At 42.3% G+C, this 24,643-nt stretch overlaps 1 protein-coding gene across 1 annotated transcript in view; it reads right to left on the reverse strand.

Annotated features, from left to right (window-relative positions):
* Window positions 1-21,851, reverse strand: part of LOC124597712 (estradiol 17-beta-dehydrogenase 2-like) — a 115,517-nt gene extending 93,666 nt beyond the window's left edge. The window contains exon 1 of the mRNA XM_047135955.1: window positions 21,649-21,851. Coding sequence (XP_046991911.1) covers window positions 21,649-21,851 — 203 coding nt within the window. The remainder of the gene's footprint in view (window positions 1-21,648) is intronic.
* Between the last annotated feature and the right edge of the window lie 2,792 nt (window positions 21,852-24,643).

Consider the following 24,643-nt stretch of genomic DNA (forward strand, 5'->3'; position numbering starts at 1 on the left):
CCTCAGTCTGATTTCACTACACTATGTTTGAGGTTATTACACTTTACAATGAACAACATGCGTCGTAATTTTACTCATTACTATATTCTGTCCTCTGCACTTGCATAAAAGAAAACTGGTATTCTCCTTTTACATGTATACAAAGTTCGACTTAACAATTGCAAGCAGTCTTGCCTTGGGTAGACGCGTCGGTGCTGGTGGTGAGATGCATGTGGCTAACGCAGCTCTTCACGCCTCATGCCCTTAATGGCGGCTGGAACTACGAGCTGTAGCACTCGTATAAGCTACTGCACGTCCGCCATAAAATCTGGGCGCAGGAACTCTTACAATCAGCCCCAGTGGCATAGAGACGGCTTCGACAACCATTCGTCGCGTTCTACTCCACAAACGGCGACGATATTCGCCTCTTCGCTGTTGCACAATCACTTTTGCGTGGGCACAGTTACGCACGTCCGATCACGTCAACACTCCCCAGGCCATTCCATTGTTCAGTCCCTGTGTCTCCAGCTACCTCTAGCTACGCTCGTATCACCAAGAGTGGGGGCGTTCCCCTACCACCTTTTCACCGAAATCATTTAGTATTTAAGAATATTTATATTTATTACCCTGGAGTTCATACCAGTCATAATAATTTACTACTAGCGCTTTATAACATTAAACCATACAGTAATAACTTACAATTACCGAGAAGAAGAATACATTTGACTCCGAGAGCTTAGTGCGTTGTCTGACAGGTAGCGCTAATTCCCAGTTTCGCCAATAGATGGCATCAGGGTGCACGCCCTGGCAGTCTCACACCAGCGCTCCCGTTTCCGACGCGCGGGCTCCAAATTACTGTCAGCCCACCATCATTTCAGTTCCGTTACATGTTCTTTGTATGTTCTTATTAGATTTAAGGGATAGCATTTGTTTAGTGTGTACGTAAGTTCCTTATTAATCTTCCGATGAAAATGAGTCGTTTTTCTGTGCTTGGACTGAATATCAAATTATTTTCCACATGCTGTATGATGTTAAGTGTGTCAAGTAAGCGTCCTTGCAAACGTTAGTTTCGTGTTAAGAAAAAGAGGGGTAGGGAGAGAACGCAAAAAGAAAGAGAGAGAGGAAGGAAAGAGAGACGCGTCTGGTTTGTGCCGTGCAGCGAGGCGAGATGATGATAGAGGTCAGCTGTGACGTCATGCTCGGTTATTCGTGTCTCTGGAGTCCGGACATCAGATCTGGAGCGAATTCGTGGCCGAGTAGGGTCATCTGAGGCCTGGCACAAGTTGCTCGGTTCCCCCTCTAGCAGGCGAGCCGCAGCCAGTCAGTCACAGAGCGCTGGAGCACTCTGCACTAGACCACCGTGCCCGACGCACGTGTTGCCCGCGCCTTGAGGCGATAGCTGTCGTTTGCGAGGCGACTCACCCGTGATGAGCACGACCCGCTGGTGCAGGCGGTCGACCAGACGCAGGGGGTGCAGGAGGTCGAGGGCTATGGTGAGCAGCCAGGCGGCCAGCACCAGCAGCGCAGCGGCCCCCACCAGGTGGCAAGACCACGACCAGCACCACCACGCCGCCTCGCACGCCCCGCTGCAACACGCCAGCCTCCGTCAGCTAACCACCTGTTTGACTCGCAGGCCTACATTCAGTATTCAGACAGCCCTGAAGTGGGGTTTGTTCATTGTGGCCTTCTCACCCACGCTACGCCTCATACGAAACTCTTCTAGTTTCTTTTCGTATGTCCTCGTACACTGTTAGCCATTGAAACTTCAACACCACGAAGGACAGCAAGGAACGGAATTTTATTTACCATTTCTGTTCAAAATGGTTCAAATGGCTCTGAGCACTATGGGACTTAACTTCTGAGGTCATCAGTCCCCTAGAACTTAGAACTACTTAAACCTGACTAACCTAAGGACATCACACACGTCCATGCCGAGGCAGGATTCGAACCTGCGACCGTAGCGGTCGCACGGTACCAGACTGTAACGCCAAGAACCGCTCGGCCACCTCGGCCGGCCTACCGTTTCTGTACAGTAAGATCTGATTGCTGTTTATTTTATTTGGCATTAACTTGAGCCCCCAATAGTATTATACACTGCCAGAAACGAATGCACCCTTCTCAAAGACGAGGTTATTTTGTTGATGTGACGGGTAGTTCATGATCGCAGCAGAAGATGATACCAAATTCAGACCAAATGAAACAGCCATGTCAGAGTGAAGGGTTTCAGAAGTCGCATCAAAACATTGTGTACCTCCCCTCCCAACTCCCTCCCCCACCCCTCCCGTGTATTCTCACGTGCAAATAACCATCAAGATGCCGAATGGCATCCTGCGACAGTGTCCTAAGCATCTTGCACCTTTTGTTGCAATTCAGCAAAGATTCTTGCAGGCTGTTGAGAACGAATAAGCATCTGCTTCGTCATATGCCATACGTGTTCGGTTGGTGAGACTTGTGGTTCTCTCGTGGACCGGGCCAGTTCTCTTACTCCACGAAGAGCACACTGCATCGTAACAGCCATATGGAGGCGTGTGTTGTACTGCTGTACAAGCACATTACTATCCTGTCGAAGAAATGGCAGCAGCATGGAGTAATAACCTGTCCAATGTTGCACGCAGTGCTTCACATACCCGATAAAAACACCAAATGAGACCATTGGTTGTAGGTGATGATGGCCCCCTCGCCATGAATCCCAGGGTGGTTAGGTGGTACCTGTGTGTAGTGGGCAAACGCACTTCGGGATGGGCCGTTAACGACGCCGTTGCTGTACACGTGTACAGTACGTCCGTCATCCGCCTACAGACAGATCACTGAAGACGAGGGACCGTCATTCCACTCTCCAGTCAACTCTTTCACAACGTCAGAGTAGCCTCGCTTGGCGGTGTCATGGTCTCAGTGGTAACCTGGCCAGAGGCTAGTTAGTTCGTTTGTTTCATGTTCCATCAGACATTTTGCGTGATAATCCATAATGATATGGAAAGAGTCATTTTACAGTCACAAGGCAAATTTATTTGTAAATGTGACTACATCCAGAACATTTATAAGTTTATTTTATTTTATTTTATTTTTTCAACATACAGGTGTGAGTTAGTGAGTCTTACTCACCACCTTCAACACATTACAGTAGCAGATATTCTTCTACAGAACACAGAAGTTGTCAAGAAAAATTTTTCAATTTTTTGTTTTTCTAATATTGCTTCGCTGTCTGTCAGATATTTTAAACCACTGGGTAACCGACGAAAATTTTTGTTGCAGCATTGTGCACTCGTTTTTGTGCTAACGATAACCTTATCGCGTAATACTGAATGTCTGTTGCCTACTGGTATTGTAATTACGAACATCATTGTTCCTTCTAAACTGTAATGGATTATTTACAACAAACTTCATGAGGGAATAAATATACTGTGAGGCAGTAGTCAGAATGCCCAACTCCTTAAACAGATGCCTACAACATGATCGTGGATAAGCAGAACGTTTTTGAGCAATGAAACTTTTCTTTCTTGAAGATGAGTGATCCAACAATATACCATATGACATCGCTGAATGATAATATGCAAAGTATCTCAACCTACTGATTTGTCTCTGCCCAAGATTTGCAATAACTCTAAGGGTAAATATGACTCAACGTAGTTGTTTTAGAAGTTCCAAAATGTGCTTTTTCCAGTTCAAATTCTCATCAATATTGACACCCAATAATTTTGAAATTTGCACCTTACTTATCATTTTCCTCACCATGTGTTATACTTGTAGCTGTTGGAGTACCGCTGGATTTGCATCACTGAATACTTTGTGTCTTTTTAAAACTGAGGGTCAGATCATTCACAGAAAACCGGCGAATGATACTTCTAGGAACATTGTTTAGTAACTCATTTGTTTCTGTATATAGGCCTATGCTTGGACTGATTATAATACTAGTATTATCTGCAAAATGAAGTTATTCTGCTTGTTGATATTACATGGAAGATCGTTTACATATGTGAAGAACAAAACTGAGCCTTCGAGAATCCCAAGTGTGATTTTATTTTTCAAAATCCAGAATTACGCCCCCAGATGACATTGGTTGAATTATTAAGTACAACTTTCTGTTTTCTTTTGGTTAGGTATGACATTATCCATTGGTTGACTATACCATTAATCCCATGAAACTTTGAGTTTTTTGGAATACTGTGATTTAAAGTCAAATTCCTTAGGTAGGTCGAATAAAATGCCAGTCGGCTCTATTTTATCATTTGATGGTTCTAAAATCTGGTGAGCGAAACTGTGAATGGCATTCTCAGTGGAGCAACTCTTCTGACCTGACACACAAACTGTGATTTGCACAGGCCATTACTTTAATCCCTCTGGTAACCAAAGTTTTTTTTACATGACTATTTAATACCTTCTTTCAGATAATGATATGAATTCATCATGGTATAGATTAAATTTTGTGTTAGCATTTGGTTCATTATAAAATTCATCCGAGGTCGTCTTCTGTAAATTATTATGAAAAACTTTTGTCCTGTATTCATCAATTATTTTAACTCATTCCCACTGAGTAATAAGCACACTGTAAGTCACTATATTATTTATCAGAGAGAGCATTTGTTACAGGGTAAACAGTTACTTTCTTGCTTTGAGCTTCACCAAGGAAAACATTATCAACTGGAGTCCTACCGTCAACGTTGGAAAGTTAATTACCGAAATCAAACTATAGAATCGAAATAAAGTTTCCATATCACTTTTCCTATCAGAATCCTTTAGAAAATCTACATGGTAGTCACCATAGACTATTAACTGCTTGCTGCTGTCTGACATATAGCACAGTAAAGAATTCAGATTACTCATAAACAGCTCAAAATTTGCCAGTGGGGATCTGTATACAGTTACAATTAAAAGTGAACTATTTTTCAGTATCTCTTCACAAATATACACTTCTGTGAGCTGATCACTACAGAATGTATTGGTCTCGACGTTTCTGTACTTGTGTTCTCTTTCAATGTATGTAACAACTCTTTCTTTTCCCATATTAGTTCTACATGAGTAAGCTGCTAAAGTGTAATCTCGTATATGAAATTTATGCAGTCTTGTGGTTATATGGTGCTTAGATAGGCCTAGGAGCTCTCTAAATTTTCCAAACAGACAAGTAGCTCTTCTGCCTTATTACTCAGTCGTCTAATATTTTGATGAAATGAGGTAACCTTACTTTTCCGTGCAAGCGTTTTCGGGGGCTTTCTGTTATTTTTACTTCTTTGGAAACAGGGTGTGTAAATCCTGATTCTAACCCAAAACGTGCGTTTCTGACACCACTGATTACAGGGATCTTACTTTTCATGATATGATGGTGCCCCCCCCCCCCCCCCCCCCAGCGTATATTATCGGCAATAAGCTCAGTCAATATATCTTGCCCCCTTCTATTCAGATGTAGGCTGTATCTGTCATATGCCCATCTCCCAACTGTATCAACTGGCACTGCACTCATATGAGATTTGATTTGATGTCAGTCGGCAGCAGCCTGCTCAACTCCGAGTTCACACAGCTCACAACAGTGTTTACCCAGGGTTGGTCATGGCACTGCAGGACCTCCACAAAACTCACATTTGTGTGTGTCGTTGTTACTCCTGTTTCATCCATGTCACCTCTAATGCTGTAATAACTGTTCTTATCCAGGCTGCTCCTTGATCCGTCAACTACAATAACCTGAGCCTCTTGCCTGAACCTTCGCAGAGATTCCATATGTCCTCTGTCACCTGGCTTGGCTTCACAATACTTGTGACCTTTTAGCCTGTTCCTAATTTGTCCTGTACCATATGGCCTACAGCCCTCCAGTGGCCACAGTCTCTTTTCTTTCTGTTCTCTTTTGTTACCGACCTACACTGAGTTTCTTTGGTAGAAGTCTGCTGCATCCTATCTTGATCTTCAGGTCAAACGTATTCGATACAGTGAGATCAAACACGTGATCTTAGTACTACAGCAAGCAGACGGTTACCAGTGGTCTCTGATGACACAGCAGATATAACATGTGCCTATACTTCTTCCCTGGATGATGTTCGGTGGGTCACCGCTGCTCACATGATGCATCGACCTTGACACGCGCCTGCGTTACGTGTAGTCCAGAGCCTGACATAAGGTCTGAGAATGTCTCACAGACCACTGCCGACAGCAACAAAGCACTAGCGGTACGCTGCGCCCAACATGTGCTGCAATTCGTAGCTACTTCTATCCAGTTTGCTAAAGACCGATAATGTGGCCCCATTCAAATGGCTGAAGCTGTTCAACGGGAGTATATTCTCGTCTGTGGGCATCGTGTACCCTATAATCAATGCTACAGAGTGACACTTGAAAGGAGCTACACTTGCATGGAGCCTGGGCTTATTGACGGGATAACCGGGTTTTCACAGATACAGCCATACTAAGAAGTCTTTCAGTCCAGCACAGATGCCCATGCCGTTAACACCCATTTGTGGCTTCAGAGTGCTTCATTAACGCGTTCTGCGGGGACTTTATTTTCAAGGCTGTGGTATGAATGAGAAACGGCAATGCAATTTGACAGAATGAAAACTTTCAATGAAATTTGCCATCATTTTTAATATTTCGATTAGTCGAAGACGGGAGCAGCTAAGTAAGGAAAACGCCGTTTTAGGACGAAATTTAAAGTGACTAATCTATATTTCGTTACCGTTATATTTAAAAGTTAAACATAGAAACACAGAATATCAATGAATATTACTTATTTTACTTTTCACTGAAGAGTCAATGTCTGGTACTTCGTTTCGAATAACGCTAATTCGAAGACATGCTCTTAACTTGAAATCTGCCAGTGGACCTTTGTGGGTGGATTTCGTTGTCTTCATAGCGTAAAAAAGCAGCATATACATGTAAGTCTAAACATCGACATAATTAAAGCGGTAAGTTTGAAGTCGTTTAAATTTACATTGAGGAAATAGAAATCTACGAGATTAATTTTGCTATGAAACTAACCACGCAAGCGTCAGTCTGTAACCGAGTTTCCACATTGCCAACGTCACCCTAAAATAGGTGAAAGTGAGCAATCATTTGCAAGGTGGAACGCTGGTGTATGGTAACTTGTCCTAACAGCAGATTAGTTCGTTGACTGTTTCTCATGAAAACAAAAATGTATTGTCATACTGAAAATATTGCAAAAAGTATTGAGACATTTATTTCTCTGCTCCCATAAACTTTTTTTTAAAATTTTTGCACATCGCTTTCTCGCTGTTCGTCTTCCAAATGACCATAACCTTTTGCATAGAATCTATTGTAATGCTGTTGTAAATAGATTTTTTTCGTTGTGTTCAAAGGTTTGAAGCACATTAATAGAACACTAAGCGTATCAATACACCATCACAGCCGGCTGGTGTGGCCGAGCGGTTCTAGGAGCTACAGTTTGGAACCGCGCAACCTCTACGGTCACAGGTTCGAATCCTGCCTCGGGCATGGATGTGTGTGATGTCCTGAGGTTAGTTAGGTTAAAGTAGTTCTAAGTTCTAGGGGACTGATGACCTCAGAAGTTAAGTCCCATAGTGCTCAGAGCCCTATTTGAACACCAACACACATAATAAACATATAGACTAGGGATCCTGCACTGATACGTTGATGTTTCTAACTCGACCATCTCCTACTTTTCAGCGCTTTATAAACAGCTACTCTCCATTTTAGGGGAGACTTCACCCTAAAAGTTCATTTTCTTAAAAAAAAATTAGTAGCTATTTCATCTCTTTGGAGTATTTACTCTTAGATCCCAAAATGATTTTGCTGTACCCGAATTACGAGGACGTCTAAGAAATGTTTGAAATACGGACTATGTAAGAGGCTCTGGCACACCGAAAGTTGCCCAAGGTAATTTTTTATATCTGTCACCATCGGACAGAACCATCTTTACCCCAAACTTGGCATTAACAGAAACTGGGAAAAACGAGTTGCAACATTTCCAGGAAAACTGAAATGAAACAACTGGCAGCCAATCGTTGGAAGTCAAAAAATGGTTCAAATGGCTCTAAGCACTATGGGACGTAACATCTGAGGTCATCAGTCCTCTAGACTTAGAACTACTTAAACCTAACTAATCTAAGGACATCACACACATCCATGCCCGAGGCAGGATTCGAACCTGCTACCGTAGCGGCCGCGCGGTTTCAGACTGAAGCGGCTGGAACCGTGTGGCCACTGCGGCCGGCGGAAGTCAATTACTTGGCCTGTTGACTGTATTTATATAAATTTAGGGGGTACACTGAAGTTCTGTTCAGTGCAATGAACAAGCACCAAGGATATAGGCATTGGCTTACATTCTGATATCCCTCCCACTGCACTACCTAAATAAAATTGTGAGTTAATATTTATTCAGACAATTCGAGGAAAAGGTTACCCTGATCTTGAAATTACAAGATGCAGCCTCATATAAGTAGGAAGGTAAAACGTAATGATGCCATTGAATTTTTATGGCGATGTTTTATGTAGTAACATTCATTTTTTGATAAAATGTTAAAATCTGTTTTACCATAAATTTGTTTTTTTTTCAGTTCAGTGTCATAATTTTTGCAGGAAGTAGTCTTGATGTGTTTGCATACTTCTGTGCATTAATATTATCGAAAATGTAATTTGTTTATTTTATCATCACATTTATGCACTGATAATTAAACAAAATTTAACGCTGAAATTTGAAATAATCACAAAAAATGAATGCAGAGAACAGTTGAACTACGTGTTGTGAATGTATGCACAAAACTTGGATGTGAAAATTGAGGTGTGAATACCAAAAGTTGGTTTTCGAGAAGACTTTTAAAATCATATTAAAAATTTAAAAATCGAAAGCCAATGAAGTTATGGACTTCAAAACTTGGGTGTTGCTATATCTTTATATAATAAACGTGATTTTAAAATTTGGTTGCTGTCGGCAAAGTAGAAGAAAAGTTGAAGTGGATTCTACCCTCAAGCACCGCGCCGTATATACTGCATGTTCGTATTTAGCTCCACGCCGAACCTAATAATGGCCATTCCTCTGAAGGCAGCACGTGGTTTTCACTCATTCTGTGCTACCAGTCGGCCTTGCTGGGTTACGTAACGACATCTGACTGTCCCATTTTACTGCGAGCGCCACAACCTAGGCAGCTGGCGTGTGTGGGCGCTCTTGCTTGCCTAGCCACATCCTGAACAAGCCTGCTGTAACCTACGACATGTGTTACTAGAAGATAGTTGTAACATACAGGGTTACATTTATTGAACTATAGAAAAAACGGACAATAGTTACAAATTACGGCGTGCACACACTTTATTCAGCACGTAAACGTCGGTACGGATATTCGAATTTAGGTTATGACATGTTCGATGCCATCATTTTCGATGATGTGGCGCACACAAACAGAGAAATTCTGCATGACCCGCTGAAGTGTGGGAACATGGATGCTGTTGATGACCTCCTGAATGGTTGTTTTCAGCTCGGCACTGGGTTTGGGGCTATTACTGTACACCTTGCCTTTAATGTAGCACCACAAAGAGGGGTCGTATGTGTTCAGACCTGGAGAATGTGGTAGCCAATCGAGGTCCATGTCAGTGGCCTCTGCGTACCACAGAGCAGGAATGCGGTCTCCATAGTGCTCCTCCAGGACATCAAACACTCTCCTGCTTCGATGGGGTCGAGTTCCGTTTTACATGAACCACATCTTGCCGAAATCAGGGTCACTTTGGGTAATGGGGATGAAATCGTCTTTCAAAACATTCACGTACCGTTCGGTATTCGCCGTGCCATCAATTGATATCGCATCGATTATTCCGTGACTGGACATTGCGAACACACAGCCACCCCTTAAGGGCGAAGAGGCTTCTCGATCACGAAATGCGGATTCTCAGTCCACCAAATGCGCAAATTTTGTTTATTGACGAACCCATCCAAAATAAAAGTAGGCTTCGTCGCTAAACCAAAGTATGCATGCTCATGCTAATTCCCATCATGTCCCGCAGCCAATCGAGCGGTCTGAATATCGTAACGCAAATCGTTCAGAAGCTATAACGATTTTATTTCATATAGCTCAATAATTGTATGTTGACAGGTTGCAAAACAGCTACCAGTCGATTTTTTAGGAAAATTTATCTTTTGCTTACCGGTTTCATTCTGGCTTGCTCGTTTTATAACAGGGAAGAAAGTATGGATTTAATTAATGCCATATGCTTGCGTTTCCGCTGCAAGATTATTGATTCTAAGAATCTCTCAAGACGAATTCTGCGGTTATTCAAAGGAAAAGGTTTGGCCTTTGAGATAGTCTTGTCAGTCTTCATTACAGAATATTTTACAAGTTTCAAGAGACATATAGCGGACTTTGTTTAGTTCAAGGAAACATCACGAGGAGGTAGATCCTTTTCGTGTTTCATCAAATTTATTTACAATTTTTACAAGATTGTCAATGGTTACATTAAACTACTTTTCAATATTTACAATGATTCTGACATTTTCTTCCTTACTGTAGCTTATGTGCGTAGGACACATGTGCCAGAAATGATCTCAAGTTCTCATCAGTTTGCATTTTCTTTAAAGGTTCAAATGGTTCAAATGGCTCTGAGCACTATGGGACTTAACATCTGAGGTCATCAGTCCCCTAGAACTTAGAACTACTTAAACCTAACTAACCTAAGGACATCACACACATCCATGCCCGAGGCAGGATTCGAACCTGCGACCGTTGCGGTCGCGCAGTTCCAAACTGTAGCGCTTAGAACCGCTTGGCCACACCGGCCGGCTTTCTTTAAAGGCTTTGCAATCGTTTCGTCAGTCTTCGTTGCTGATTTTTTTCTTCTTTTCCCATCACAGTTTAAAGTTTGTCGGTAAAACTCGCGTCCATGGTACTCTGCATCTTCTCGAAGATTTTTCACTAATGAGTAAACATTCAGATGAACTTTAGATATTAATGTATTTATTCTTCGGTGCATCCTTCTGAGACGTTGTCAATGCGATCACGCCTTTCACTGCAATTCCACATCTCTCTTGGCATGTATTCATTATCGAGCCACTGGTCCGCAAAATAGTCATAAGCGTCCTGAAGCTTTTAGTTTTCAGTCTTGCTCTCCTGAATACACAGCCAACCATCCTCCAACATATCCAGGGGAAGATGTGCTGGAGCAGAAGACGTCCTTACGAGACAGTGTAGTTCCTAGTTTTCCTTATAGACTGGAACGAGGCCACAACACTGAACTTGTTTCCACAGACATTGATTAAAATGATAATTGCAGCCAGTAATGTCTGCCAGAAAACAAATTGCTAGCTGCCTGGACGATGACAGTTTCGAAGTTTATCATCAGAAACGCAAGGTTCCATCCGGGCACGTTAGTTTTAATAGCTTTAAAAAAATCTTCATGTGTTTCTCCCTTTTTGTTTGGCAGCAAAGTGTAAACAACTGGAATGTTGTGTTTTTCTTGCCAAGGACTATTGAAGTCGGCGTGGAGTATAAACAACTGTCCAAACTGCTTCCTCAGACTCTTGAACGTGCCATTCACAAAGAATTATTCGCGTTTCAGGTTTATCTGGCAAACACCAGCATTCTGTCATTCGGACCCCTATTATCATCTGTAGTTAGATTTTGATAAGCTTTTAAGTCCAACAGCGAAACTTGCTTCAGTGGCGTAGGTACGGGGTTGCGGTCCGCAACGGATTCCAGCCATCATGGGTGAGACAAAACTTGTAAGTTCTGGGACAGAAGCTGTATAATTTTTTTAAATACCTTATGGTCCGCATTTAACAATGTGATGAGTGCAATGTTACGACAGTGCTTCGACAATGGCTGGAGTGCGTTGAGGAATTCAAGCAAGAATTTTTGAACTTAAACCTAAGGTATTATTTGTACTCAGTGCAAATCGTTCTCTCAATCTGTGTAGAGTACGAGCTTATACATCGGCTTCATTTTGCATAACGTTATCGGGACTTTAGAAAGGTTGTACGCTTTACTCAGCTTCTACTCACGGACGGACGACTTTCCCGAAAGCCGTTGATGTCACGTTTACAAGACTTTCAGACACATGGTGTAGTGCTCACTTCGAAGTTGTTAAGCCTGTGTTTAAGTGTTTGAAAAAGAATATCTCTGCCACTGAGGAATTGTCTGATTCTTTGGAAACTATAGACACCAAAAAACTGCTCAAACTCTGCTGCCTACAGTGTGTGGTTTCTCGTTTTTTTGTATGGAGTACTGCCTTAGAAGAAGTCTGCCATGCTCATAATTATCTGCAGGTTCCTAGCGTCAGCTGCGGAATATGTGTTACTATGGTTAGAGGTCTAAAATGGTTCAAATGGCTCTGAGCACTATGCGACTTAACTTCTGAGGTCATCAGTCGCCTAGAACTTAGAACTAATTAAACCTAACTAACCTAAGGACATCATACACATCCATGCCCGAGGCAAGATTCGAACCTGCGACCGTAGCGGTCGCCCGGCTCCAGACTGTAGCGCCCAGAACCGCACGGCCACTTCGGCCGGCTAGAGGTCTAAAGTTCATCTTGAAAGACAACAGAAATTATCCTTATGACGAAGCACTTCCATCTGTGAAGGACACAAGATTGGCTTTCCTGTGGAAATAAGCAGAACTATCAGGAAGCAGGAAGTAGTACCTGGAGAAAGGCTACAGACAAGACGTTGGATTTACACCAGGAACTGAGCGGATCAGTGTTAGAGTGCATCGACAGGTCTCTACAAGAAATACCGTGGAAGGTATATCAATCGTTTTGTTATTTTAGAGCCAAGCAATCTGGTTAAACCCTAGAAACGGAACTTCCGAAGACGGTAAAAAGTTTAGTTGACAATTATTATGAGAACTTTGAAGATGGCATTCTTGCAGATATTCCGAATATTTCTGCAAGCTACCAACATTCCGAAAAAAGAGCCTCTTGGTTCGACATTTTTAAGATTGTTACAGATCGAAGTCGAATATGAACCTTCCGAATCCGTTGAAAACCTCATTTAGGCCTAAAGATTTTTCTTGACTGCGTGTGTGTGGTTGGGTAGCGTTATGTGAGACGAATTTTTCGAAATTCAAGAATATCTTAGATCCACTTTGAATCAAACACTACTCTCTAGTATGGAAATTTTCTCAGTCGAAAATGACTTGGCTGAAGATACCGATTTTGATGATGCAGTTTAAAAATTTGCTGCATAAAAAGAAAGAAGTCACCTATCAGTAAAAAGTCTTTGTTTATTAGTACAGCTTCATTAACAGTCAAATAAACTGTGTCATTTATAAAAAGCCTTTTACTTATTTTTTCCCATTCATAAAAATTATTTTCAAAATTGTTAACAGTATACTCTGCTTAACTTAACCATTAGTACAGAAAAACTGTTTCTAAAAAATGAACTTGGTATTTTTGCGGCGTTGATGGGGGTGGGGTTGTGTTAGGGGGTGGTGTAACAGTTTAAAATCCGCACCGTATGCTATACTGCCTAACTATGCCACTGATTTGCCTTAAATGTTCAGAAATATAATTGCAGGTAAGTTATGTTCCATATCTATAAAATCGATGAGTCACAGTGGGAATCAGTCAATTTATACAAATACTTGGATGTAACAGCTGATGGGGACATAAATAAGTTGATATGCCTACATCAGCAACATGCAGATTTTGGAGCGGTCACAGAATGCTGAAGAAACTGTAAAGGAAAGTGCTTAAAACACACTGTGCGTCGTTTCCTAGAATATTTCACAGAAATGTGGTTCCCATACCGAATAAGACTAAAAACGAGATATTGAACGTGTACAGAGAAGATCACCACGACTACTGCCCACATGGTTGTTTGATTCGCGACATAGCATCATGGAAATGCTGAACAACCTGAAGTAGCAGACGCTAACCCCCCCACCGTTCATGCACCGTGAAGCTTGCAATTGGTGGAGAGGCTTGCGTGCCTCAGCGATACAGATAACCGTACCGTAGGTGCAACCACAACGGAGACGCCAGACAAACTTGAGAGACCAGACAAGCTTGTGGTTCCCGAAGAGGGGCAGCAGCCTTCTCAGTAGTTACAGGGGAAACAGTCTGGATGATTGACTGATCTGGCCTTGTTACATTAACCAAAATGGTTTTGCTGTGCTGGTACTGCGAACGGCTGAAAGCAAGAGTAAACTAGAGCCGTAATTTTTACCGAGGACATGCAGCTTTACTGTATGGTTAAATTACGATGGCATTCTCTTTCCGGAGGTAAAATAGTCCCTCATTCGGATATCCGGGCGGGGACTATTCTGGAGGACGTCGTTATTAGGAGAAACAAAACTGGCGTTCTACGGATCGGAGCGTGGAATGTCAGATCCCTTAATCGGGCAGCTAGGTTAGAAAATTTAAATAGGGATGTGAGTAGATTAAAGTTAGGTATAGTGGCAGGAGGAAAAAGACTTCTGGTCAGGCGAATAGAGGGTTTTGAATACAAAATGAAATAGGAGTAATGCAGGAGTAGGTTTAATAATGAATAAAAAAGCTACTACAAACAACATATGAACGAATTATTGTAGTCAAGATAGACACCAAGCCCACGCCTACCACACTAGTACAAGTATATATGCTAACTATCACCGCAGATGACGAAGAGACTGAAGAAATGTATCATGAGATAAAAGAAATCATTCACATAGTGAAGGAAGACGAAAATTTAATATTCTGGGGGGACTGGAATTCTACAGTAGGAAAAGGAAGAGAAAGAAAAGTAGTAGGTGAAAATGAAATGGGGAAAGAATTGAAAGGAAACCGCATGGTAGAATATTTCACAGAGCATTACTAAATCGTAGCTAACACTTGGTTTAAGAATCACGAAAGAAGTTTGCATACATGGAAGAAGCCTGGAGATACTGGAAGGTCTCAGATAGGTTATATAATGGTAAGACAGAGATTCAGGACCCAGGTTTTAAATTGTAAGACATTTCCAGGGGCAGATGTGGAATCTGCCCACGATCTGTTGGTTATGAACTGTAGATTAAAACTGAAGAAACTGCGAAAAGGTGGGAATATAAGGAGATGGGACCTGTATAAACTGAAAGAACCAGAGGTTGTAAAGAGTTTCAGAGAGAGCATTAGGCAACGATTGACAGGAACAGGGGAAAGAAATAAAATAGAATGGGTAGCTTTGAGAGATGAAATAGTGAAGGCAGCAGAGTATCAAGTAGGTAGAAAGACGAGTTCTAGCAGCAATCGTAGGATAGAAGAAGAGATATTGAATTTAACTGACGGGAAAAGAAAATATAAAATTGCAGTAAATGAAGCTGGCAAAAAGGAATACAAACGTCTCAAAAATGAGATCGACAGGAAGCGCAAAGTGGCTAAGCAGGGATTGCTAGAGGTCAAATGTAACGATGTAGAGGTATATATCACTAGGGGAAAGATAGATACCGCCTACAGGAAAATTAAAGAGACCTTTGGAGAAAAGAGAACCACTTGTATGAATATCAAGAGCTCAAATGGAAACACAGTTCTAAGCAAAGAAGGGAATGCAGAAAGATGGAAGGAGTATGTTGAGGGTCTGTAGAAGGGCGATGTACTTGACAGCAATGTTATTGAAATGAAAGAAGACGTAGATGCAGATGAAATGGGAGATATGACACTGCATGAAGAATTTGACAAATCACTGAAAACCCCAAGTCGAAACATGGCTCCGGGAGTAGACAACATTCCATTGAAACTACTGATATCCTTAGGAGAGCCAGCCCTGTCAAAACTCTACCATCTGGTGAGCAAGACATATGAGACAGACGAAATACCCACAGACTTCAAGAAGAATATAATGATTCCAATCTCAAAAGAAAGCAAGTGTTGACAAATGTGAAAATTACGGACTTATCAGTTTCACAAGTCATGGCTACAAAATACTGATACTAATTCTTTACAGCCGAACGGAAAAACTGGTAGAAGACGATCTCGGGGAAGATGAGTTTGAATTCCGTAGAGATGTTGGAACACATGAGGCAATACTGATCCTACGACTCCTCTTAGAAAATACATTAAGGAAAGGCAAACCTACGTTTCTAACATTTGTAAACTCAGAGAAAGCTTTTGACAATGTTGACTGGAATGCTCTCTTTTAAATTCTAAAGGTGGTAGGCGTAAAATACAGGGAGCGAAAGGCTATTTACAATTTGTACAGAAACCAAATGGCAGTTATAAGAGATGAGGGGCATGAAAGGGAAGCAGTGGTTGGGAAGGGAGTGAGAGAGGGTTGTAGCCTATTACTGATGTTATTCAATCTATATTTAAAATCTATGGAGAAAAAGTAAAAAATTTTGAGATTTACTGAAGACATTGTGATTCTGTCAGAGACAGCAAAGGACCTGTAAGAGCAGTTGAACGAAATGGACGGAGTCTTCAAAGGAGGATATAAGATGAACATAAACTAAAGCAAAACGAGGGTAACGGAATTTAGTCTAATTAAATCGGGTGATGATGCGGGAATTAGATTAGGAAATGAGACACTTAAAGTAGTAGATGAGTTTTGCTATTTAGGGAACAAAATAACTGATGATGGTCGAAGTATAGAGGATATAAAATGTAGACTGGCAATGGCAAGGAAAATGTTCCTGAAGAAGAGAAATTTGTTAGCACCGAGTATAGATTTAAGTGTCAGGACGTCTTTTATAAAAGTATTTGTATGGAATGTAGCCATGTATGGATGTGAAACATGGACGATAAAGGTTTAGACAAGAAGAGAATAGATGCTTTCGAAATTTGGTGCCACAGAATAATGCTGAGGATTAGATGGGTAGATCACATAACTAATGAGGAGGTATTGAATAGAATTGGGGAGAAGTGGAGTTTGTGGCACAACTTGAGAAGAAGAACGGACCGGTTGGTAGCACAAGTTCTGAGGCATTGAGGGATCACAAATTTAGCATTGGGGGGCAGCGTGGAGGGTAAAAATCGTAGAGGTAGACCAAGAGATGAATACACTAAGCAGATTCAGAAGGATGTGGGTTGCAGTAAGTACTGGGAGATGAAGAAGCTTGCACAAGATAGAGTAGCATGGAGAGCTGCATCAAACCAGTCTCTGGACTGAAGACCACAACAGCAACAACAACAACAACAACAACAAACCCCACGAATGTCTGTTTATAAATTTACAAGAACGACTATTAGTTGAGTTATCTAGGATTGCAGAGTGCTACAGAATTCTGTGTATCTCTCCCACAGTGACTGGGAAAACAGGATTAGATTAGTTATAGCAAGCATACGCTTCATACGTGAATGCAACTAGAAGAGATGCTCTCTGACTTACGCAGACTACACAGTGGTTGCATTGGGGTAAAATTGACTCCACAATCAACGACCACATAAATACAGAATCGAAAACCTTAAAAGTCACTGGTCACATAACGATGAATTACTAAAAATGTAGTTAAACGAAAATATTGAAGTCTGATTCCAAGCCTGCAGGGACAGGACATTTGACTTTCTGTGGTTCGGCTCTCAAACTGGCTTCTCTGTTCCTTATAGTCAAAATGAATAAATGTACAGGATGTTTCAAAATTACATCAACAAAGTTCGAGATGTCTTGAAGAACAAAATGAGAAAGGGCGTCCATCTAAAGCGGGCAGGTGAAACACAGTAAGGTGGTCGTAGAATCGGTCGGTGTTGTAGTTGTAAATTGTCATAGCTGTGTTGGGAAAGAACCAGAGCTCCAAGCCCTAATAGAAAGCACTGAAGCTCGAATAGTTATAGGTACGGGAAGCTGATTAAAGCCGGAAGTAAGTTCAGCCGAAATTTTTTCAAGCGACCTAACAGTGTTCAGAAAGGATAGATTAAATGCAGTTGGTGGTGGGTTATTTATTGCTGTCAAAAGTAGTTTACCTTGTAGTGAAATTGAATTAGATAGTTCCTGCGAAATAGTATTGGTAGAGGTTGAACTTGACAATCGGACTAAACTATTAACTGGATGGTTTTACCGATTGCCCCCGACTCAGAAGATATAATTGCTAAACAGTTCAAAGAAAAATTGAGTCTCATTTCAAATAGGTACCCCACTCATACAATTATAGTCGGTGGCGACTTCAATTTACCTTCGATATGCTGGAAAAATTATACGTTTAAAGCCAGCGGCAAGCATAAAACGTCATCCGAAATTGTACTGAATGCTTTCCCAGAAAATTATTTTGAACAATTAGTTCATGAGCCAACTCGAAGCGTAAATGCTTGCGAAAGCATACTTGACCTCTTAGCAACAAGTAATCCTGGACAAATAGGGAGTATCATGACGAATACAGGGATTAGCGACCACAAGGCAGTTGCTGCTAGGCTGAATACCGTAACACCCACAACCATCAAAAAGAAACGCGAAGTACACATATTTAAAAAAAGCAGATAAAAGTGCTCTTAACGCCTTTTTAAGAGACAGTCTTCACTCCTTCCGATCTGATCACGTAAACGTAAAAAAGATGTGGAACGATTTCAAAAAGATAGTATCGACGGCAATTGAAAGATATATACTACATAAATTAATAAGTGAAGGTACTGATCCCCCATGGTACACAAAACGAAAAACGGGACAGATCGCTGTTGCAGAAGCAACGAAAAAAGCATGCAAAATTTAAAGGAACGCAAAATTACCAAGTTTGGCAAAGTTTTGCAGAAGTTCGAATTACAGCGCGTTCTTCAATGCGAGATGCTTTTAATAATTTCCACAATTAAACTCTGTCTCGGAATCTGGCAGAAAACCCAAAGACATACATAAAGCACACCAGTGGCAAGAAGCAAGCAATACCTTCACTACGCGATACCAACGGTGAATTCACTGATGACAGTGCCACCAAAGCAGAGTTATTATACCGGTTTTCCGAAACTCCTTCACCAACGAAGACGAAATAAATATTCCTGAATTCCAATCAAGAACAACTGCCAAGATGAGAAACATAGAAGTAGACATCCTCGGTGTAGCAAAGCAGCTTAATTCACTTAATAAAGGTCAGGCATCCGGTCCAGATTGTATACCAGTCAGGTCCCTCTCAGAGTATGCTGATACAATAGCTCCATATTTAGCAGGTACATACAAGCGCTCGCTCACAGAAAGATCCGTACCTTAAAACTGGAAAATGCTCAAATCACACCAATAGCCAAAAAAAAGGAGTAATCCGCTGAATTACAGGCCCGTATCACTAATGTAGATTAGCAGTAGGGTTTTGGAACATATACTGTATTCGAACATTATAAAGAACCCCGAAGAAAACGATTTATTGACATTTAGTCAGTACGGATTCAGAAAATATCGTTCTTGCGAAACACAACTAGCTCTTTATACTCATGAAGTAATGAGTGCTATAACAGGGGATGTCAAATTGATTCCATAGTTTTAGATTTCCAGAAGGCTTTCGACACCGTTCCTCACAAGCGTCTTCTAACCAAACTGCGTGCCTATGGAATACCACCTCTACTGTGCGAGTGGACTCGTGATTTCCTGTCAGAAAGGTCACAGTTCATAGTAATAGAAGGAAAGTCATCGAGTGAAATAGAAGTAATATCCGGCGTTCCCCAAGGAATTGTTGTAGGCCCTCTATTGTTCCTGATCTATATTAACGGCATAGGAGACAATCTAAATAGCCAACTTACATTATTTGCAGATGATGCTGTCATTTACAGTCTTGTAAACTAATCAGATGACCAAAACGAATTGCAAACTGCTTTAGATAAGATATCTGTATGTTGCGAAAAGTGGCAATTGACCCTGAATAAATAAAAGTGTGAAGTTATTCACATGAGTTTAAAAGAAATCCGCTAAATTTTTATTACGCGATAATTCACACAAATCTGAAGTCTGTAAATTCAACTAAATGATTAGGGATTACAATTACTAATAACCTAAATTGGAACGATCACATAGATAATGTTGTGGGTAGAGCAAACCAAAGACTGAGATTCATTGGCAGAACACTTAGAAGATGCAACAGGTCTATTAAAGAGACTGCTTACACCAAACTTGTCCGCCCTATTCTGGAGTATTGCTGTGCGGTGTGGAATCTATATCAGGTGGGACTGGCGGGACATCGAAAAAGTTCAAAGAAGGGCGGCTTGTTTTGTATTATCGCGAAATAGGGGAGATAATGTCAGAGACATATACGGAAATTGGAGTGGCAATCATTAAAACAAAGGCCTTTTTCGTTGCGACGGGATCTTCTCATGAAATTTCAATCATCAGTTTTCTCCTCCGATTGCGAAAACATAGTGAGAAATGATCATCACGAAAAAATAAGAGAAATCAAGGCTCGCACAGAAAAATTTTAGTGCTCGTTTTTCCCGCGCGCCGTTCGAGAGTGGAACGGTAGAGAGAGAGCTTGAAGGGGGTTAATTGAACCCTCTGCCAGGCACTTAATTGTGAATAGCAGAGTAATCACATAGTGTAGATGTAGGAACCCGAGTCTGGCATAAGGCGCCAGTGCTTGTTTGTGTGTGTATATAGAGGGTGATTACGTGACGATGTTTCACACTTTCAGGGATGAAGGTGAAGGATATATGTACCAGTTTGAAGTAAGGGACGCTGTTCTGGAAAAGGAAGTGTCGGAAGTTATATGCGGAAATCGTTCTGATAGTTCTGACAGTGGAACACAAGTACCGGTACTGTTGTTGCTAACAATATGGGATAGAAACTTGAAACTTCCTGGGAGATTGAAACTGTGCGCCGGACCGAGACTCGAACTCAGGACCTTTGCCTTTCGCGGGCGAGTGCTCTGCCAACTGAGCTACCCAAGCACGACTCACTCCCCGTCCTCACAGCTTTACTTCTGCCAGTACCTTGTCTCCTACCTTCCAAACTTCACAGAAGCTCTCCTGCGTACAATGCAGAACTAGCACTCCTGAAAGAAAGGATATTGCGGAGACATGGCTTAGCCACAGCCTTTGGGATGTTTCCAGAATGATATTTTCACTCTGCAGCGGAGTGTGCGCTGATATGAAACTTCCTGGCAGATTAAAACTGTGTGCCGGACCGAGACTCGAACTCGGGACCTTTGCCTTTCGCGGGCAAGTGCTCTGCCAGCTGACATATGGGATAGGCAAATCACAGAGGTAGTTGTATGGATCGGAACAAGAAAATAAAAATTCCAGTAAACAAAGGTCTAAAACGCATACTTGAGAAGCTATGAGTACCTGAACATCATCCCTACTGTGAAACACATCTCTTCTATTCAACAAGTACATTTTATTTCTGAAGACACCTTCTACATCCGCTCAAAGTTTGTCGGTGCAATTTTGAAACACGCATATAGTGCAAACCGAAACAGTACTGAAACCCAAACTATCAATGTATGTGAATTAAAATAAAATATCAGTTAGATTGCGTAGTAATTTATTATAAATGCTGTGCTATGTTCAGAGTGATACATTCGTATGGATGTATCACACATTTAGTCTCATGCAAAGATAAAGTGTCGCAAAATCAGATTCGAGATGCGACTGATTGGTAATCTGGGTATGTATCACAAGTAGTCGATTTCGAGAAGAAAGTCGCTGGTGTAAAGTAGGCTTAATAGTACATCTCCTGAAACGCATGAAGCTAATATGAACGAGAGTGTAAACAAGGACTGGCTTCGATTTGATGCACTCCATCTTCGTTAGAAGTTAAATTCCGAGTAACGGCTAAGGAACTACAAGAAACTTTAGTTCTGTTACGTCTGTAGGCCACGACAGGTAGTCACCACGTTGTTAGTAACCCGCAGATGCCGTTAGTGTGGGTGTGGGTCGTACCTCAAGTAGCCGATCATGGTGCTGGTGCTGGTGCAGCCGCCTGCCGTGCGCTGTGGCGGACGCAGAACTGCAGGACTGCAGCCAACTGCCTGCAAGCGCCCAATCATCCCGCCCGACCAGGAGACGCGATGAAGCCGTAGCTTCCAGACGCACTGCCGCGTTCCGGCTCCAAGGTCGCCCGCGTGGCCGCGTCTACTTTCCATGTGTATCCCGGTTTCTTTTCCGGGAAAGCGGGCAGCGATCAGATATTGTTACAATCTCTCCCTCCCACAACCCACTTTCTGCCAAGGAATAAAACAATAAATTACCCAAGGCGATCAAAGAAATTACTCAAACGACATCATTTAAAAAGGCAGTTAAAAGGCACCTGTTAACCAGTGCACTCTATATACCGAGGCATTACTTGGATAACTCAGACTAGAAGTTTGCTAACAAAATTTAAAAAACAGAAATAAAACTGTCCATTCAAATTTGTTACACCAAGAAGAAATGCAGATGATAAACGGGTATTCATTGGACAAATATATCATACTAGAACTGATATGTGATACATTTTCAGGCAATTTGGGTGCAAAGATGCTGAAAAATCAGTACCCAGAACAACCTCCTGTGGCCGTAATAACGACCTTGATACGCCTGGGCATTGAGTCAAACAGAGCTTGGATGGCGTGTACAGGTACAGCTGCCCATGCAGCTTCAACACGATACCACAGTTCATCAAGAGTAGCGACTAGCGTATTGTGACGAGCCAGATGCTCCGCCACCATTGACCAGACGTTTGAAATTGGTGAGAGATCTGGAGAATGTGCTGGCCAGGGCAGCAGTCGAACATTTTATGCATCCAGAAATGCCCGTACAGGACCTGCAACATGCGGTCGTGCATTATCCTGCTGAAATGTAGGGTTTCGCAGGGATCGAATGAAGGGTAGCGCCACGGGTCGTAACACATCTGAAATGTAACGTCCACTGTTCAAAGTGCCGTTATGCGAACAAGAGGTGACCGAGATGTGTAAGCAATGGCAACCCATACCATCACGCCAGCTGATACGCCAGTATGGCGATGACGAATACACGCTTCCAATGTCGCCAAACACGGATGTGACCATCATGATGCTGTAAACAGAACCTGGATTCATCCGAAGAAATGACGTTTTGCCATTCGTGCACCCAGGTTCGTCGTTGAGTACACCATCGCAAGCGCTCCTGTCTGTGATGCAGCATCAAGGGTAACCGCAGCCATGGTCTCCGAGCTGATAATCAATGCTGCTGCAAACGTCGTCGAACTCTTCGTGCAGATGGTTATTGTCTTGCAAACGTTCCCTTCTGTTGACTCAGGGATCGAGACGTGGCTGCACGATCCGTTACAGCCATGCGGATAAGATGCCTGTCATCTCGACTGCTAGTGGTACGAGGCCGCTGGGATCCAGCACGGAACTCATTACCCTCCTCAACCCACCGATTCCATATTCTGATAACAGTCATTGGATCTCGACGAAAGCGAGCAGCAATGTCGCGATACGATAAACCGCAATCGCGACAGGCTACGATCCGACCCTTATCAAAGTCGGAAACGTGATGGTACGCATTTCCCCTCCTTACACGAGGTATCACAGCAACTTTTCACCAGGCAACGCCGGTCAACTGCTGTTTGTGTATGAGAAATCGGTTGGAAACTTTCCTCATGTCAGCACGTTGTAGGTGTCGCCACCGGCGCCAACTTTGTGTGACTGCTCTGAAAAGCTAATCATTTGCATATCGCAGCATCTTATTCCTGTCGGTTAAATTTCGCGTCTGTAGAACGTCATCTTCGTGGTGTAGCAATTTTAATGGCCAGTAGTGTAATAACAATAATAAAACATGCGTCTAAGAAGAAAAACGATGCACAACGAAGGAATTATCCGAAAGGGATGCAAATCGGTAGATGTTATCTACATTTACAAACAAATGATTGTACTTTCAGGAAAGATGGCTAATTCATTCAAAACAAAAAGCTTCAGAAATTGAGGATATCAATAACGCCTTGGTCCACCTCTGGCCCTTAAGCAAGCAGTTATTCGGCTTGACATCGACTGGCAGAGTTGTTGGATGTCCCCCTACCGGATATTCTGATAGATTCTGTCCAACTGGAGCGTCAGACCATCAAAATCCCGAGCTGGTTGGAGGGCCCCGTCCATAATGCTCCCAACGTTTTCAGTTGGGGAGACATCCGGCGGTCTTGCTGGTCAAGGTAGAGTTTTGCAAGCACGAAGACAAACAGCAGAAATTCGCTCCGTATGCGGACGGGCATTGTCTTGCTGAAATGTAAGCTCAGTATGGCTTGCCATGCAGGCGAACATAACAGGGCGTAGAATAGCGTTGATGTCCCACTGTGCTGTAAGGGAGACGCGGATGTGAGCCAAAGTGGTCTCACTAGTAAATTTTAGGGCACCCCAGACTATCGCTCCAGCTTGCCGGGCCGTATGGCTGTATTCCACCACTGTACGCAGTGTCTTCAGACACATTTCTCCCGGTCATCGGAGCTCATTTCGAAGCGGGACTCATCACTGAAGACAATTCTACTTCAGTCAACGGGATTCCAGGCCGAATGTGCTCGACACCACTGTAGACGGGCTTTCTCGTGTACAGAGGTCAACGACACTTGGTGCAACGAGAGCGGTGATCTCGTCTCCCTTCTGTGAGCCGCCTATTAATGGTCATTGTGGTAACTGAAGCGCAAGTTGCACGGCGGATCGATGATAATGAGGAAACTGGGGCTTTCAATCTCTCTCCGACGATTGTTCGGTCCTCACTTTATGTCTTCTCTCTAGGTCGACCGCTTCCTTCTTGATGCTGCGTTTGGCCTTAATTCACTCATTACTACAAACATTGTCGAACAGTAGCATCCATCTTATTCAGATATCCAGTGAGTCGGTGATTATTTTCCAACTTGCTTTTTTGAGCCCACCTACACCTCTTGTCTCAAATGCTGATATCAAGTGCCTGTCTGCGAGGCATA

The sequence above is a fragment of the Schistocerca americana genome, chromosome 1, assembly GCF_021461395.2.
Source record: "Schistocerca americana isolate TAMUIC-IGC-003095 chromosome 1, iqSchAmer2.1, whole genome shotgun sequence".
Lineage (NCBI taxonomy): Eukaryota > Metazoa > Arthropoda > Insecta > Orthoptera > Acrididae > Schistocerca > Schistocerca americana.